This window comes from Perca flavescens, chromosome 1 (assembly GCF_004354835.1).
Source record: "Perca flavescens isolate YP-PL-M2 chromosome 1, PFLA_1.0, whole genome shotgun sequence".
In the NCBI taxonomy this organism is placed as follows: domain Eukaryota; kingdom Metazoa; phylum Chordata; class Actinopteri; order Perciformes; family Percidae; genus Perca; species Perca flavescens.
Window position 1 is genome coordinate 26155901 of NC_041331.1, and position 14408 is coordinate 26170308.

Below are 14408 nucleotides of genomic sequence, written 5' to 3' on the forward strand. Positions count from 1 at the left end.
TGTGCGAAGCATGATTCATGCTTCCCACACTGGGTCCATAATAAAAACATTGTCACCAGCATGTCCAAACAGACAGCCAGACAGCCAGACAGCTCCACCCTGTACCTTTCCAAACTCACACATATCTGGTCATTTTGTACCATCTGCCACCTCATAGTCTGCTACACTTTGAAAAACATCACAGATTTTGCTTATGCTCAGGAAGAGAGCTTCATCTGTAGTGATTCATCTAAATGATGGATGTCAGTTTCTCAAAACAAACTTCCCCTCATTTAACAATGATGAACACTCACACTTGACCAAGAGTTAAGCTCTTTTTTGTCACGTGTTGTGGGGGGGTACATGTGCATCTATAACAACACATTTATAAGCTGATAATGTGATTTGTGTTTTAAATCATGATCTGTTAAGTATGACAATAGCTGAAAAATAAATGTAGTGCACTCTGAAAAGGGCCATACGGTAGGCTATATAACCTTCATATAGATATGCAACAATTTCAGAAACCAAACTATGGTCAGAAAATCATAATATAAGGAAATGAAGTGCATTTGATTCAATCATGTATACATATTTTTACTTTTGTTAGTTTAATAAAACAGTAACCTAGCCAAATTGTAACCTGCAGGTATATAGAATATGTTGTCTTTTTGCCTGAAAAAATGTTAACCTGAAATATTCTTTTTTATTCTTTTATATTATCCTCCATTGTTCCTGCATATTTGGAATCACTACAAAACGTTTAAGCTGTTTTTTTAACTGGTCAAAAGGCTGAACACAAAAAAAATGATTTAATAAAATATTAAAAGATCATCAAAACTCTACAGCGAGTCTACTGTATAATGAATATAGTGGACTCTCTTTGATGTGAGACATGTGCTCTGCGCTGCAGACCGGTGTGAAAGCTGTTGAAGTGAAAAGAGGGAGGAGATGAGCAGGAAGGCAGGATAACTGTGAGCAAAGTGGGCACTGTTGTTGGAGACATTTCAGGAGTTCACAATGGTGTCTAGAACAGCGTCCAAGTTTGCCGTTTTGTGCCTGCTGCTCCCGTTTATCCACGCGAACCGGATTATCCCAGAAACACCGGAGCTCCAGAAGTCCGCCATCCCCGGTAAATACACTTCAAGCTGTGCGCGAGTCAGGTGGCCACGAGGGACAGTAGCCTCCTCTAGAATTCGTAGTGCAGGATACACTATCAACTAGCACACATTTTGACTGCTAAATAGATTTCAGAACATTTTTCCTTGATGTTATTTAAGTTATAGCAGTTATAGTAAGTGTAAGAGAAGAGAATCCTGTTTTATAAGTGGAAGTTTTTGCAATCATGTAAGCTGGGGACTCGAGTGTGCTTTCTTAGCTGTCCAAATCCATCTGGCAAAGCACCAGCCGCACAACTTTACTGTCACTGGCTGCTGTGCTACAGAGGTTTGGCATCAGCTTAAAATGAGCATTTTGATGGCAGTTTGCCAAACACAAGGCAAAATTGTCAACCCATCACTGGGGAACTAACTCTCTACTCTTTAATTTTTTAGTGAAATGTGCTCAGATGTAGGCTAATAAGTAACTTAAAGGAGTGAAATAGATTAATTAGAGCAAAGCAGATTAAAGTTTAGTCTAAAATGTAATTAATCCACAATATGTCCTTACATGAATGATTTAAGGATCTCAGGCCTAATTTAATGTAATATGAGATTTATTCGGCATTGGCAACACTTAACTTCAACCCCTTTATCTATGAGCAGTGTACAAAGCTATAATACATTATTTATTGTCCATGTATTACAGTACACTGCGGAAAAAAAACAAGAATACAGAGATATTATTGCCAGAATATTTCAGGACATGATCCAAATATAAATATATACATAGTGGATATTATTTGATCATAGAGGCAGATTTCATGTTTGGAGCATATCCAACTAAGAATGGGACCCATTATACTGCTAGAATCTGGAGTTTATATGTCATCCCAGATATTATAGCTATAGATATGCATATGTACATGGCAACAAAAATATAGTTAGGAATTTTGAACTTTGTTTAACCCTGCTGACCCTTGAGTTGAATTGTTAGTGACAGACTGTATTAACCCACGCTCCAAACTCACACACACACACACACACACACACACACACACACACACACACACACACACACACACACACACACACACACACACACACACTCAAACATCCCGCCAACACATTTGCATTCTGTTGCCATGGTGACAGCAGTAGAGGCACAGTTACTAAATGAGTGTTTCTGTTTTCTTCCAGGACTCGGGGTGAAGGACCACTCGCAGATTGTTGCCCAGCACAATAGACTGCGCAGCCGAGTCAAACCCATGGCAGCTAACATGCAAAAAATGGTTTGTGGCATACATTGTCTGCTTCTTAAGTGTGTGTTTGAATGGCATGAATGTTGTCACATAAATGTGAGTTTATGGTAGTTTTACACTGTCTCCACGGTAACTGATTCTCACACCAAAGTTTAGTCTTCCTCTGCAGTACATATTTGTCTTTTGTCAAGAGTTACTGTTCTGTAGCTGTAGGCTCTCTCTCTCTCTCCACTCATGGAAGATATTTGGCCATGTGTGGCAGACTTAACCAAAATGCTTTTGAGTTCAAATGAGCTTGCAGTTTTCAGTGCAAAACCCAGAGAAAAACAGTAATGATGATGATGTTGTAGTTGTCAGTAATGATCAGACATGTGTTGTGTGAGGATGTGCAACCCTGTTTTACCTGGATGTGAGCCAACTGTTTTGAACAGCTTGAAGTGCCAAAAGTCCGGAAATTTGGTTCAGAAAGTACTTATTATGCAGAAAGGCCCATTTCAGATTCATATATCATATTTCTGGATATTAATTAGTGATGCATTAATGTTTGTCACTTTAATGTTGTAGCTGGTTAAGGTATGGATACGTTTGATAACTTTATATACTGCTGAGTAGCTTAATCTATTAAATCATAATGTATTAGTTGATTTATAATTTGTATTAATAATGTGAATCTGCAAAGTAACTAAATCTGTCAGATACATGTAGTGGAGTGAAAAGTACAGTATTTGTCTCCGAAATGTAGTGGAGTAGCAGAATAAAGTAGCATAAAATGGAAATACTCAAGTAAAGGGCAATTTGTGTCAGAGCAGGCATAAAGCATACAAACATAGATACATATAAAAAGCACACAGAATACACAGCAGATTACAGTATGGCATACAGTACATCAATTATACGTCAGGCAAGACATATCATCACCCTATCATCAACAACAACAAGCTACACGTACAGCGTGCACTGTTACTGTCATCCTGTCTTCCTCATCATCATCATCATCATCATCATCATCATCATCATCATCATCATTATCATCATCATCATCAACAACAACAACTCAACAACTCACAAAATCACTAAACAAAGGCATGGATAAAGGTTTCTAGTTGAACTGTCTTCCTCTGTGGTGTTAATAGTCCCAACAGTGTGAAATAATAGTGTTAGTGCATCATTTGTTTTGCTCTGCTGCATGCTGAGTGATAGTGGACAGTCAGAACGAAGCCAAAACCAATTAGCTGCGTGTGGGATTGTGATGGTCACACAGTGAAATGATACCAATTTCTTTTTTTTTTTTTTTTTTTTTTTACCAGAATAAGAATGAAACTAAGCAACATTTTAATTTGTTACTCTTTTAGTACTGATGATCAACACACATAAGTGAAATACTGTACACAAAATGCAATCATAAATTTGACAGAGCAGTTAGAGGGTTCAAGTGTTGCTGAATGTGCAGCAATTCTTAATATTCATTTGTGACTCAGGTTCTCTAATCCCACCCTCTGCAAAACACCCCAGCTACAATAAATCCTCTCCCTATCTTATTCCATCTATTGCTTCGCCATACAGTACTTATCTGCACAACTGTCTCGCATGCATGTGATTATGACGGAGCGGTAACGATGGATAATGGAATTCACAATGCACTAGCTATCCTCCGGGCCCAATAGGAGATTTGTGCCAGGGCAAACTGTCACTTTGTCATAGATTACATCCTCAAAGCCACTCGTACAGTCTGAGCCCCCTTTCTTCGACTGCTCTTCAGCCTCGTAGAACTGTTCTCAACTGATAAGGCAGTAATGAGAAAAAGAGGAAGTGGATAATAATTCTGCATTCTCAACTCTGCTATTACAGGTAATTTCCCGACGAAAACCCTCAGAGCAAGCTTTGCCAAGCTGAAGAGGCATATTAAAGAGCTTTACTGATAAACGTTAAGAGGCTCAAGGCTCCGGCTGTGTTTGTGAATGTCTGAATAAGGGTTTTTTTCACATAAGAACGAACCAGTAAGCATCGTGGTGAGATTGTGTTGAAGTGATTATAATATAGACCTTTAGGCTTTGCTTTCAGGGTGAGATAAATGACCAATATTTTAGGAATGAATGATGCTCCTCCCTTTCGTACCCCTGTCTGCAGGGTTTCTTTGTTTGAGAAAGTATAATGAGGTCTCACAGACAGAAATTAAAGTACTTACTTTTGATATGTAAATCATGACTTCTGTTTGTGAGATTTTATTTTATTAATCTCTCTCAGAACTTCTCAAGCTCCAGCACTTCATTGTAATGCAGTTAGGTTGGAAAAAACTGATCTGCAGAGCTTCACAGTAAAATATGGAGCTTTATTGATTTAGCTAATTTGGTACACAACAGTGAGCAGTTGTTGATAGTGCCACAAAGATAGATAGACGGATGAACTCTAATTTTTCTTAATGAGACATTTAAATCTCACAGCAGATACAACATGACGTGCTTTGAAATGAAATGTCATAGATGAACTATTGCCCGGTGACCTCTGGTGGCATCAAAGTGTGAGCTTTGGCTGGCTGACATCAGAGAGCAGAGTGAACAATGATCTCAGGGGGGGCTTCACCTTCCTACACTACACATCAGTGTCATACCTCTGATGTTGTTTCTCCAAACTCTGTCTAACCGTACACAAAAAGACATTTGATTAGATTATTTAGAGGCACTTTCTAATAAGGTACCATGTATAAAGGGTTTATAAGTAACTAAACCTTTCTTATGATACATATACAGACTCCAGAGGTCCCATCCCAACTGTTTAGCTGCAGAGTTCAGACATCTTTTCAACAAAACAAGGTGGTTTTTATGGAAGCCAATTTTCTCCACTGGAGGCAGAGAGACCAAAGTAATATCAACCCTCTGTTAAACTCCCATTGAGAAACAAGTTGACCACACAAAATGTCAAAGTAAAAGAGCGTTACTGGGATTAAGAACGGTAATTACGGAATTTCCACCTTTCACTATAAGTTACTGAAAAATATATCACATTTCTGCAATTGGTTACTAAATAATGTGTTATTACCCAACAATACTCCTACTAATCTACAAAGCATTAGTAAATGATGTACAAACCCCTGATGAAGCTATTATTTACAATTGATAAACCCTAAATGAAGTGTGTCTTATTAGAAAGTGCTACCCAAAAAAGTTTAAATAATCAGTCAGCGGTGCAATACCATAAAATTAAAGATGGTGAAAAAGTGAGAAAGTTGAAATGGAAAAATTATAATCTTTCAACTTCAGTTAATTCAACTTCACTCAATTGTTTCATTTCATTCATTTAGTATACGTAGCATGTTTTCATACAATGCTGTTGACTCTCTCCACAGTGGCACCACCAATGGTCAGTGGCGTGTGATGGTGTGTTAACGCCCTCCTGAAGTCAATGACCATCTCCCTAGTTTTATCGACATTTAGATGGAGGTTGTCTAAGCTGCACCATGATGTTAGCTTCTCTACCTCCCGCCTGTATGCAGACACATCATCATTGCTGATCAAACCCACCACTGTCATGTCATCAGCAAACTTTATGATATGATTGGTGTTGAAACGGGCAGAGCAGTCATGGATGAGCAGGCTGAACAGCAGGGGGCTCAAGACACAGCCTTGGGGTTACCCTGTGCTCACCAAGATGGTTTTCGAAGTGCGTCTGTACACCCTGACTCTCTGCTGTCTCTGCGACAGGAGTACTACAGCAAATTTGGCCGAGTGATTGATTGTGGAAAGTTTGTGTGTTGTTTATTTGAATCAACCACTGCAAATCTTAGAAAATGTGCCACTTAGTGAAGTGTTTATACGAGTACGTAGCACACAATGAGTGTCAGTCTGTGTTTGTTGGCCCTGCCATGGACTGGCAGCTTGCCCAAAGGTGTCTCCCTGCCTGTTGCCTGCTGTACTCTAAGATTGGCTCCAACCCCTGAAAAGGATTAAGCGGGTAAAGAAAATCACTCATGTACTATTAGGAATGACCTTCATGCCAAAGAGTTTTTCCTTTCATCCAGTTTTAATCAATATCTACAAAGTACAATATGACCTTCCTTAATGTTCAAAATTGGCCAGTGCAACCCACCCCAAAAACATATTATTATTTCCTTTACATAGATAAAGACATTTAATATCAACATAAGTTGATGCAGAAAAGGCACAAATTGAAGGCAGAAAAGTATGTTTGATGTTCAAAATTTCAATTTTGCTTAAAAGTGGAGATCTCAACCCCCTGCAATGTTGAACCCAAAGTTCCTGAACGGACCCCACTAATATATTTTGATAAATAAATGAGTTGATGATGGAATTATTGATGTGATTGCTAACTAATTATTAATTTAAATAAATAATTGATTATTCATTATTTATGTGGAATTGGCTAGACCTTCCCTGTCTGCATGTAAGATCCTGACAGAGAGGGCTAAAATATGTGAAACAAAATTACATTTTCCCTTTAAGGAGTTTTACTATAATTGTTAAAAATGAAAGATCTGTAATGATATCATTAAATATTATTATTGTCTTTATAGGAGTGGAATGAGAAGTTGGCGTTACTTGCAAAGGAGAGGGCAGCATCGTGTCACATAGACTCGCCTCCTCAACACTCCTCATCTTTCAGACATGTTGGCTGGAACACACATCTCTCTGCTTATGGTGTCACATCATTTTCTGATGCCATTCACTCTTGGTTTGAGGAGGGAAAAAATTTTCTCTACTTGAGTGGGCAATGTAGGGAGAACGCCACCTGTCAACACTATACACAGGTATTACCAAGCAGATACAAACTGTACCTATGTTTGTGTGGAGTCATACTTACTACAGACGCCTCACAGACATTCATATTTGTGTTTTTTCTTTAAAAGTGCTGATGTAGTGTGTCCAACCTTGTGTTGTTGTGTAGTTGGTGTGGGCCTCTTCGGGTCACGTGGGCTGTGCCAGCCAGCTGTGTCTGAGAGAAGCAGACCTCTGGGAGATGTTTGTCTGTGCATATTACCCTGGGTAACAATTACACACTTTTGAAATGAAATGTTAAATTCATCTGGGAACAGCATATTATAAAAGTGGCAAATTAATGTAATACTTAAAAAAAAAAAAAAAAAAAATTTTTTCTGCAATCCAGCTCACATATTATTATGCTTGTTGAAAACAGGTCAATACCGATATGAAAGGTCAATACTAATTTCCAGGGAGTCCTTGGTACATATTAAAAAGATAATATTAATACAGCTACCTGTGTGAAGGCCTTAGAATGTGTTTATTGTAAAATCAAGTCCCTGTTCTGTGTGGATATTTTATTTGACATTTTGAACATTAATGTGCTTTTAGCTCCCCTGCTGCTACTCTAGATCTTGTGTGATTTTGTGTCTTTTAGTTTATATGTTCTGTAGTATACATTTGTGTTGATGCAGGGGTAACTGGGAGGTGAATGGTCAGCTGGTGATGCCTTATAAGACGGGCCTGTACTGCTCTCTCTGCACCTCTTCCATGTCTGGCTGCTTTAGACTGTGGGACCATGTAGGTGGATTATGTGGTAAGACATTGGTATGTCATACTCATTGTATTTTCAAGGGATAAAAATGGAATTTACCACGACTACTACTACGTCCAATGTTGTTATGTCCATTACGCTCCTCAAGCCCATTTCTCATCTACCATCAATGTTATGTTTCGTTCACTGTTTCTACCAGTTATTTTAAATGCAGGTTTGCCATTCGTGAAGCATTTTGAGTGTTCCATGGTATTCTGCCTATATCATTCAACTAGAATCACAGTTCTGCTGTGGTGATGTTGACAACTTATTTGGGTAAAATGATCTGATGTACAAGTTCAAGATGCTCAAATTGCATGTGTGTGCTTTTTGTGTGCGTTTGGTGGTGTGCCTGTATTTGTTGTCAGAGATTCCAAAGAATCCGTGTCGAATGAGCTGTGGTCAGCACGGCCATCTTAACATCTCATCCTGCAAGTGCACGTGTGACCCGGGCTTTACTGGACGCCTGTGCCAGGGTACCTCTCATCAACATCAAGTGTAGTAGTATTGAGATTGTATACATATTGCTATCAGGCATTATTAAATTGGTCTGTTTTCTTGAATGTTCTTAGCAGAGAGGCAGGTTTCACTGTAACACGTGTCTGTTTTTCAGTACGGTGCAGTGTGCAGTGTGTACACGGTCATTTCAAAGAAGAAGAATGCTCTTGCTTGTGTGATGTTGGCTATGGTGGTGCTGAGTGTGCAGGTAAGTGCAGTGTGCTTCTTTGTGTTTCATATAACTCAATTTGTACTCCTAGACACTTGAATGGTTTCAACACACATCCTGAAGAAATTCATTTGGTTGCTGCTACATTCTGTCTTTATCTTAAGGGATGCCACGTTTGGTGACATGACAAAAACACGGTGAAAGCACCAGCTTATTGACTTGTTAATGTTGTCAACAAAGACCATTTAGCAGTAATGACATTTGCAGTATATATCAAGTAGTGGCACAGTTTTACACCTTACTCTGTAAATTATATTTCTGTGCATCAGAAATTCTGTTTCAACAGAATTATTTCCTGTAACTTGATTTGGGTTTCTTTTATTAATCTCCCTGGCAACGTGACATCATGACTTTGCGTAAACATACACGCCACTTTCTAGCGTGTTATCTGTTCGTATTTTGAACTATCCGTGTGTATGTCTACGCCGTATTGACAATGAGGACATACGTCATGGTAGCTTGCTGTCACGTGACAATTTGGGAGGTGTCTGAGCCCGCCCACCATTCAGTTGCTGGGGGCAACATTGTAAGAGCGACACAGAGACGCGGGTTGGGTTTAGGAAAAGAAGAAAGTGACGGTTGACTGTAGGAAATGCGACATGCGGGAACCAAAGGAAACGTGAAACGCAGGACACGATCCCCGGTCTCCTGGGTGAAAGTCCTGTGTTTGACCCATCCACCACCCCGACCAACCTCCCTACGCGGATTTTCGCCCTTTCATACTGCTCGCTACGGCGTAAATTGACACGCAATCACAAGATAATGTAAATCAATGGAGGCCAAAGGGCATTGATAAACACGCTAAAAAGCGAGTACGCGTCTTGATAGGATGCCCAAAATGGCATATGAATTGGCGTGTCATACATACACCACTTAATGAGATCAGTCAATTCTGCAAATTTCATTAACATTTACATGTGTAAAGGCTTAAATGATTACAACACATTTAAGTCTGTTCATTGTACCTGAGCCATAATGCATGTTCAGCATCATTATTGTTAATTTTTGGAATATTTTGGTGGCTTGTGTACCAACAGAGAAAGTGCAGTTTCCCTTCCACAGCTGTGATGTGATGATAGATGGTGATTGCTTCATGGTGTCATCAGAAGCTGATACCTACTATGGAGCCAAGAGTCACTGCCAGGTGAGAGACAGGTGTGTGTTGCCCTCTGAGAGAGTGAGACAAGCTCTACAGCCATTGTACCTCATATATATCTACATACAAGGACTTACAGTACATTCTGCTTTCAGTGTGACTATTTCTTTTGTTTACTTCACCAGGAACGAGCGGGCATTCTAGCTCAGATCCACAATCAGAAGGTTCAGGACATCCTGGCGTTTTATCTCAGTCAGCTGGAGACGAGCAACGAGGTCACCAACTCTGACTTTGAGACACGAAATTTCTGGATTGGTACAGTCTTTCATCTTGTTTCATTCATTCATTCAAATAAATGTTTTCTAACACCGGGAAGTACTACCAGATTAGATTGCAGGCTCTGCTGTACTTTGGACCATATGTACTACCAGGTGGAAGTAAAAAAACAGCAATGTTTTCACTTCATAGGTTTGACATATAAGCCTCTGAAAGACTCATTTCGCTGGGACACAGGAGAGATCCCTAGATTCAGCAGCTTTGCCTTTGGGCAACCTGACAACCAAGGGTAAGAGACACATTTACTAACAGACATTAGCTACTGCAGAGTACATCATAAACAGAGACGGCCAAGTGAAATGGAGCTAAACAAACAAACAAAACACAGATAATCTGAAAGGTAGAAAATTACTTTTTTCGTTGGGCTTTTTTTTTATCTACAGATGTGACGCTTTTGGATCTACAACATGTATGACTTGAAGACTACTGCAAGAGCTACATGATGTAGTTTGGTCTTTCATTAGTTTTCATGTTAAAATTACATTATCCACTGTCTCAAATAAATAACATTTTATATATGGACGAACCAGGACAGTGATGTTGGCTGACCTGCAAAGTTCAGTCTGACCACTAGATGTCTCTCTCTTTCTGTGTCTCCCTCACTCCATTCCTCTGTTCTATCTATCTATCTATCTATCTATCTATCTATCTATCTATCTATCTATCTATCTATCTATCTATCTATCTATCTATCTATCTATCAATAATAACCAAATTCACAATAAACTATTATATCAGTAAGAACTATTTTTAAACCTGTAGTCATGCATAAATACTAATACTATACTACAGTATACTAATGTCTGATTTCTATATGTGAGACTGAATCTATTTGGCCACATTTAAAAATCTGTGTTTTTTTGCTTTGTGAGTTTCTATAGTAAAAACTACAAAATCCTGTTTCATACCACTTCATCAGAAATTCAAGCAAACAAAACTGGTCTGACACTTTTTCCTGATTTAATTTTACAGTAAAGCGTTCTAATCAGTAGACACTCCCTTACTCCTTCTCTGTCTAGCTTTGGAAACTGTGTCGAGCTGCAGGCGTCAAGTGCCTTTAACTGGAACGACCAGCGATGTAAAACGCAGAACCGATACATTTGCCTGCATGGTAAGGCTCCTTCTGTGAGAGGGTGGATGAAAGTGTTGAGGCGATGAAGGTTGAGTTCTCTTTTATACAAATGACCACCCAATGTGATCGCCCTAAAAATGTGACGTTTGATGTAGGCGATAATAGGAATTGAGAATAGTTAACACTTGCCATTCTCAACTTTGGGCACAAACCCAAATAGCTTATCACTGATAGTGTTGCTTTTTCTCTTGCCTCTGAAAACTATGCACATTTGGCTGCATGGTTGGTTGGCTGCATTTTTTCATGGTCACAGTTGATTTGCTAGGGAGACTGGCTTGTCCTCTCATATTTCCCTCTAAACTTGGCATGCTAGTGTATGTCCAGCTGCAACTGATGCGCAAAACCACCAGGCTCTGAACTTCATGGTGAAACAGATCTGTGCCCCGAAACTGTAAATCTCGTACCATTGGAACAGGATTCAATGCAGCTGATATGTGTGCCCCGACCTCCATTTTCCTTGCCTGAGTATGATTGGTGCTGATGGTGGTGACTGGCCATTCTGGGAAAGGTGCAGAGGGATCATGGGAGGTGGCTGACCTATTCCCAGTAAAATAGATTCTGAGTGACTCCTGCAGCCTGTTTCCAGTCATGTTCGGCCATTTTTACCACCAGAAACCAACATCAACTTCTCAAGGTATAATACCTTTTAGCAAACAATTTTCTTTCATTCATCTTTACATTTTACATTCAACAAGACTATCCAATTGATGAATGGAAGTTTACTATTCTCTCAACATTTAGGTCCAGTTTGGTCCACCAACTTCTTTTTTTTAATTGATAATTTTGGAGCATTGTATGCCATTATTAGAGATGACAGTAGAGAATATCAGAGATGCTGTGGTTTGTGGTCAGTGCCTTAACCCCTAAGCCAAGTAGGCACCCTAGTCCACCAACTCCTGAGAGAGATATGAGACAAAGTAAATGTGAAGACCAGAAAACTAAAACAGTTAAATCAAAAGTGCCGCCTGCAGACTTGGGTTGTAAGTAAGTCTTTCACGTTACCCATTGATTTAATTCAGCGTTTAATGTAAAAAATATTACTTATTAGAGCTTTACAGTGTTTTGTATTTGTTTAGATAGTAGCACCTGCTGTGGTCTACTGTGTCCAGATAATTAGTATTACCTATTTCACAGCCTCTGTCACTGATAATCACAGCAGGGTGATGTCTAAAATGTTAATCGAGTGTGTCCACAACATTGAAAGATCTGTGTGATCCTGCCTACACATTCAAACATGGCACTCAGTCTAAATCAATGAAACTCAATTCCTCGCCAGCCAGAGCCTTTGAGCGATCAATATGCGTCAGCTCCACAAAGGCCAGTGTTTAGACACACACATTCCACTTACATTGATCGTAAGGAATGAGACGGTGGCAGATATTTAGTTTTATCCACTTGAGTGCATCTTTGCAAGTGGTTGATGTGTAATCTGGTATTGATCACTTATAGCTGAATGAGCGATCTACTTTGAATGCGGTCAGAATGACGTTTTTAAAACCGGCTTTTTGAAGACCTCTTAATGTCTCTCTCTTTGTAGTTTGTGTTAGTGTAAAACAGGACTAGAAGATCATGATCAAGAGAGGGTTTAAGGGTTGGATAATATATCAGATGTAGTTAATCTGTAGTAGTATATAGGTCATTAACAAAGCTAAACCTATGTGAATATCCTTACATCAATCATTTTCCCACCCTTCCTCTCAAGAAATAAAAGCAACCTTTCACTGAAGCAACAAAGAGTAAAATGCATAAATTCAGCTGATTATAAGAATACAGAGCCCTCCTTCTCCCATCAGATTAATTTCCGGCCTTCATTGCTGTGTTGTGTTAATTGGTGATAAAATGATAAGTGGCTATCACACAGCCCGCGGCAGACACTAAGCTATGTTTCTCTAGAGTACTGTGTGTGTTTCCATATGCATTAAAATGAGTCTATGTTGTGTTTTACATTATTAACAGTTTTATCACTGCCACATTTCAGTAGAATTGAAGAATTATTGGGGATTTATGAACACATTTAACGGTTTTCCTTTGTTTGGTGCTTTTTGTGCTCAACATGCCAAATTCCATACATATTTGCATTGTTTCTAAAGGTTGTGTGTGTTTATGTGTGTTTCACAGCTGCAGAGCACATTGCCCGGTGGGAGGATGGCAGATGACCTGGATTTCTCAAAGGGGTGAAAATAGGTGTGCAGTATGTGTTAAATGTTGGTTGGGACAATGGCCACTAATGTTTTTTTTTTTTTTTTTTTTTTTTTTTCAATTATTGTACACAGATCAATGTAGTTTAGATGTACTTGATATACTGTACATGTTTGAATGTGTAATGCAAATGTGTAAAGGGTTCTACGTTACTTAGAAAATTAGTTATTTCACTCTTACGTTTAAGATATTAGTTTCCACTTTAAACAACACATTTTAGATTTTCCCCTCTGTAAGTTAACAGTGCTTCGACATGATGCTTAAAGTCATCCTCAAACATCTCATGTCACGTCACATGCACCTGGCTCACACTGCGTTCACAAAAAACAGGCTGGTCAGGTTTGTTTACTTGTTGAATATTAAAATGAGCTCTAATGTACCCTATACAGTCAGCTTGAAGGAATAGTTCAAACATTTTTGGGGAATTACTTTTATTTAGTTGTTTACTGAGAATTAGACAGATCGATACCACTCTCTTTACAGTAAATATGGGGCAGCAGCCAGTTAGCATAGTTTAGCATAACTGACCTTGTTTCCAATCTTTATGCTAAACTAAACTAACCATCCTGTGGGTTCAGCCTCATATTAGTGAGTTGTATCAATGGCAGATTTGGAAACTTTGAGCTCTTTAGCCTAATAGAAAATGTAATTGCTGATGATATGAACAATATGTGGCTGCACAACATGCATTTGTAATGACTGAGCTACTGATGGATCAGAGGGAGAGGTTACATTTATTTTTATTTACACTAAAAGGCCTTTTACAATGTCACTGGTTCAGACATGTATCATGTCCAAGTTGAAGAAAACATAAGATTAATTCAGAATAATGTCTGGCCACAGAGTGTGTCACTACTGTATATGAGATGTGCCGTGTAATAAACTTTTTTTGCTGATGTGGTGGTACATGCCTTTGGCTGCTTTTCTAAACAAAGTATCGGTCCTGAATGTGTTTGTGTGTGTGTGTCGGCCTGTGAGTGTGTACTGTATGTGTAAATCTTCGCCTGAGACGCGACGCTCGCGTAGCTTCCTGCTGGTCTCATGGTGCCCCCTG

General features: G+C 39.0%; 1 protein-coding gene across 2 annotated transcripts; it reads left to right on the plus strand.

Annotated features, from left to right (window-relative positions):
* Positions 1-884: 884 nt before the first annotated feature.
* Positions 885-13405, plus strand: LOC114557668 (C-type lectin domain family 18 member A). Of its 2 annotated transcripts, XM_028581266.1 has the most exons (12): positions 885-1111; positions 2277-2368; positions 6867-7100; positions 7238-7335; positions 7746-7867; positions 8233-8340; positions 8478-8570; positions 9629-9735; positions 9873-10002; positions 10156-10252; positions 11043-11134; positions 13274-13405. In XM_028581266.1, exons 1-12 carry the CDS (start codon positions 1000-1002, stop codon positions 13309-13311), a joined length of 1323 nt encoding a protein of 440 aa, XP_028437067.1. In that variant the 5' UTR covers positions 885-999; the 3' UTR covers positions 13312-13405. The 2 variants fall into 2 exon arrangements, with proteins under 2 accessions (XP_028437067.1, XP_028437076.1); XM_028581275.1 differs by lacking the exons at positions 11043-11134; positions 13274-13405 and adding an exon at positions 10407-10462.
* Positions 13406-14408: the final 1003 nt, after the last annotated feature.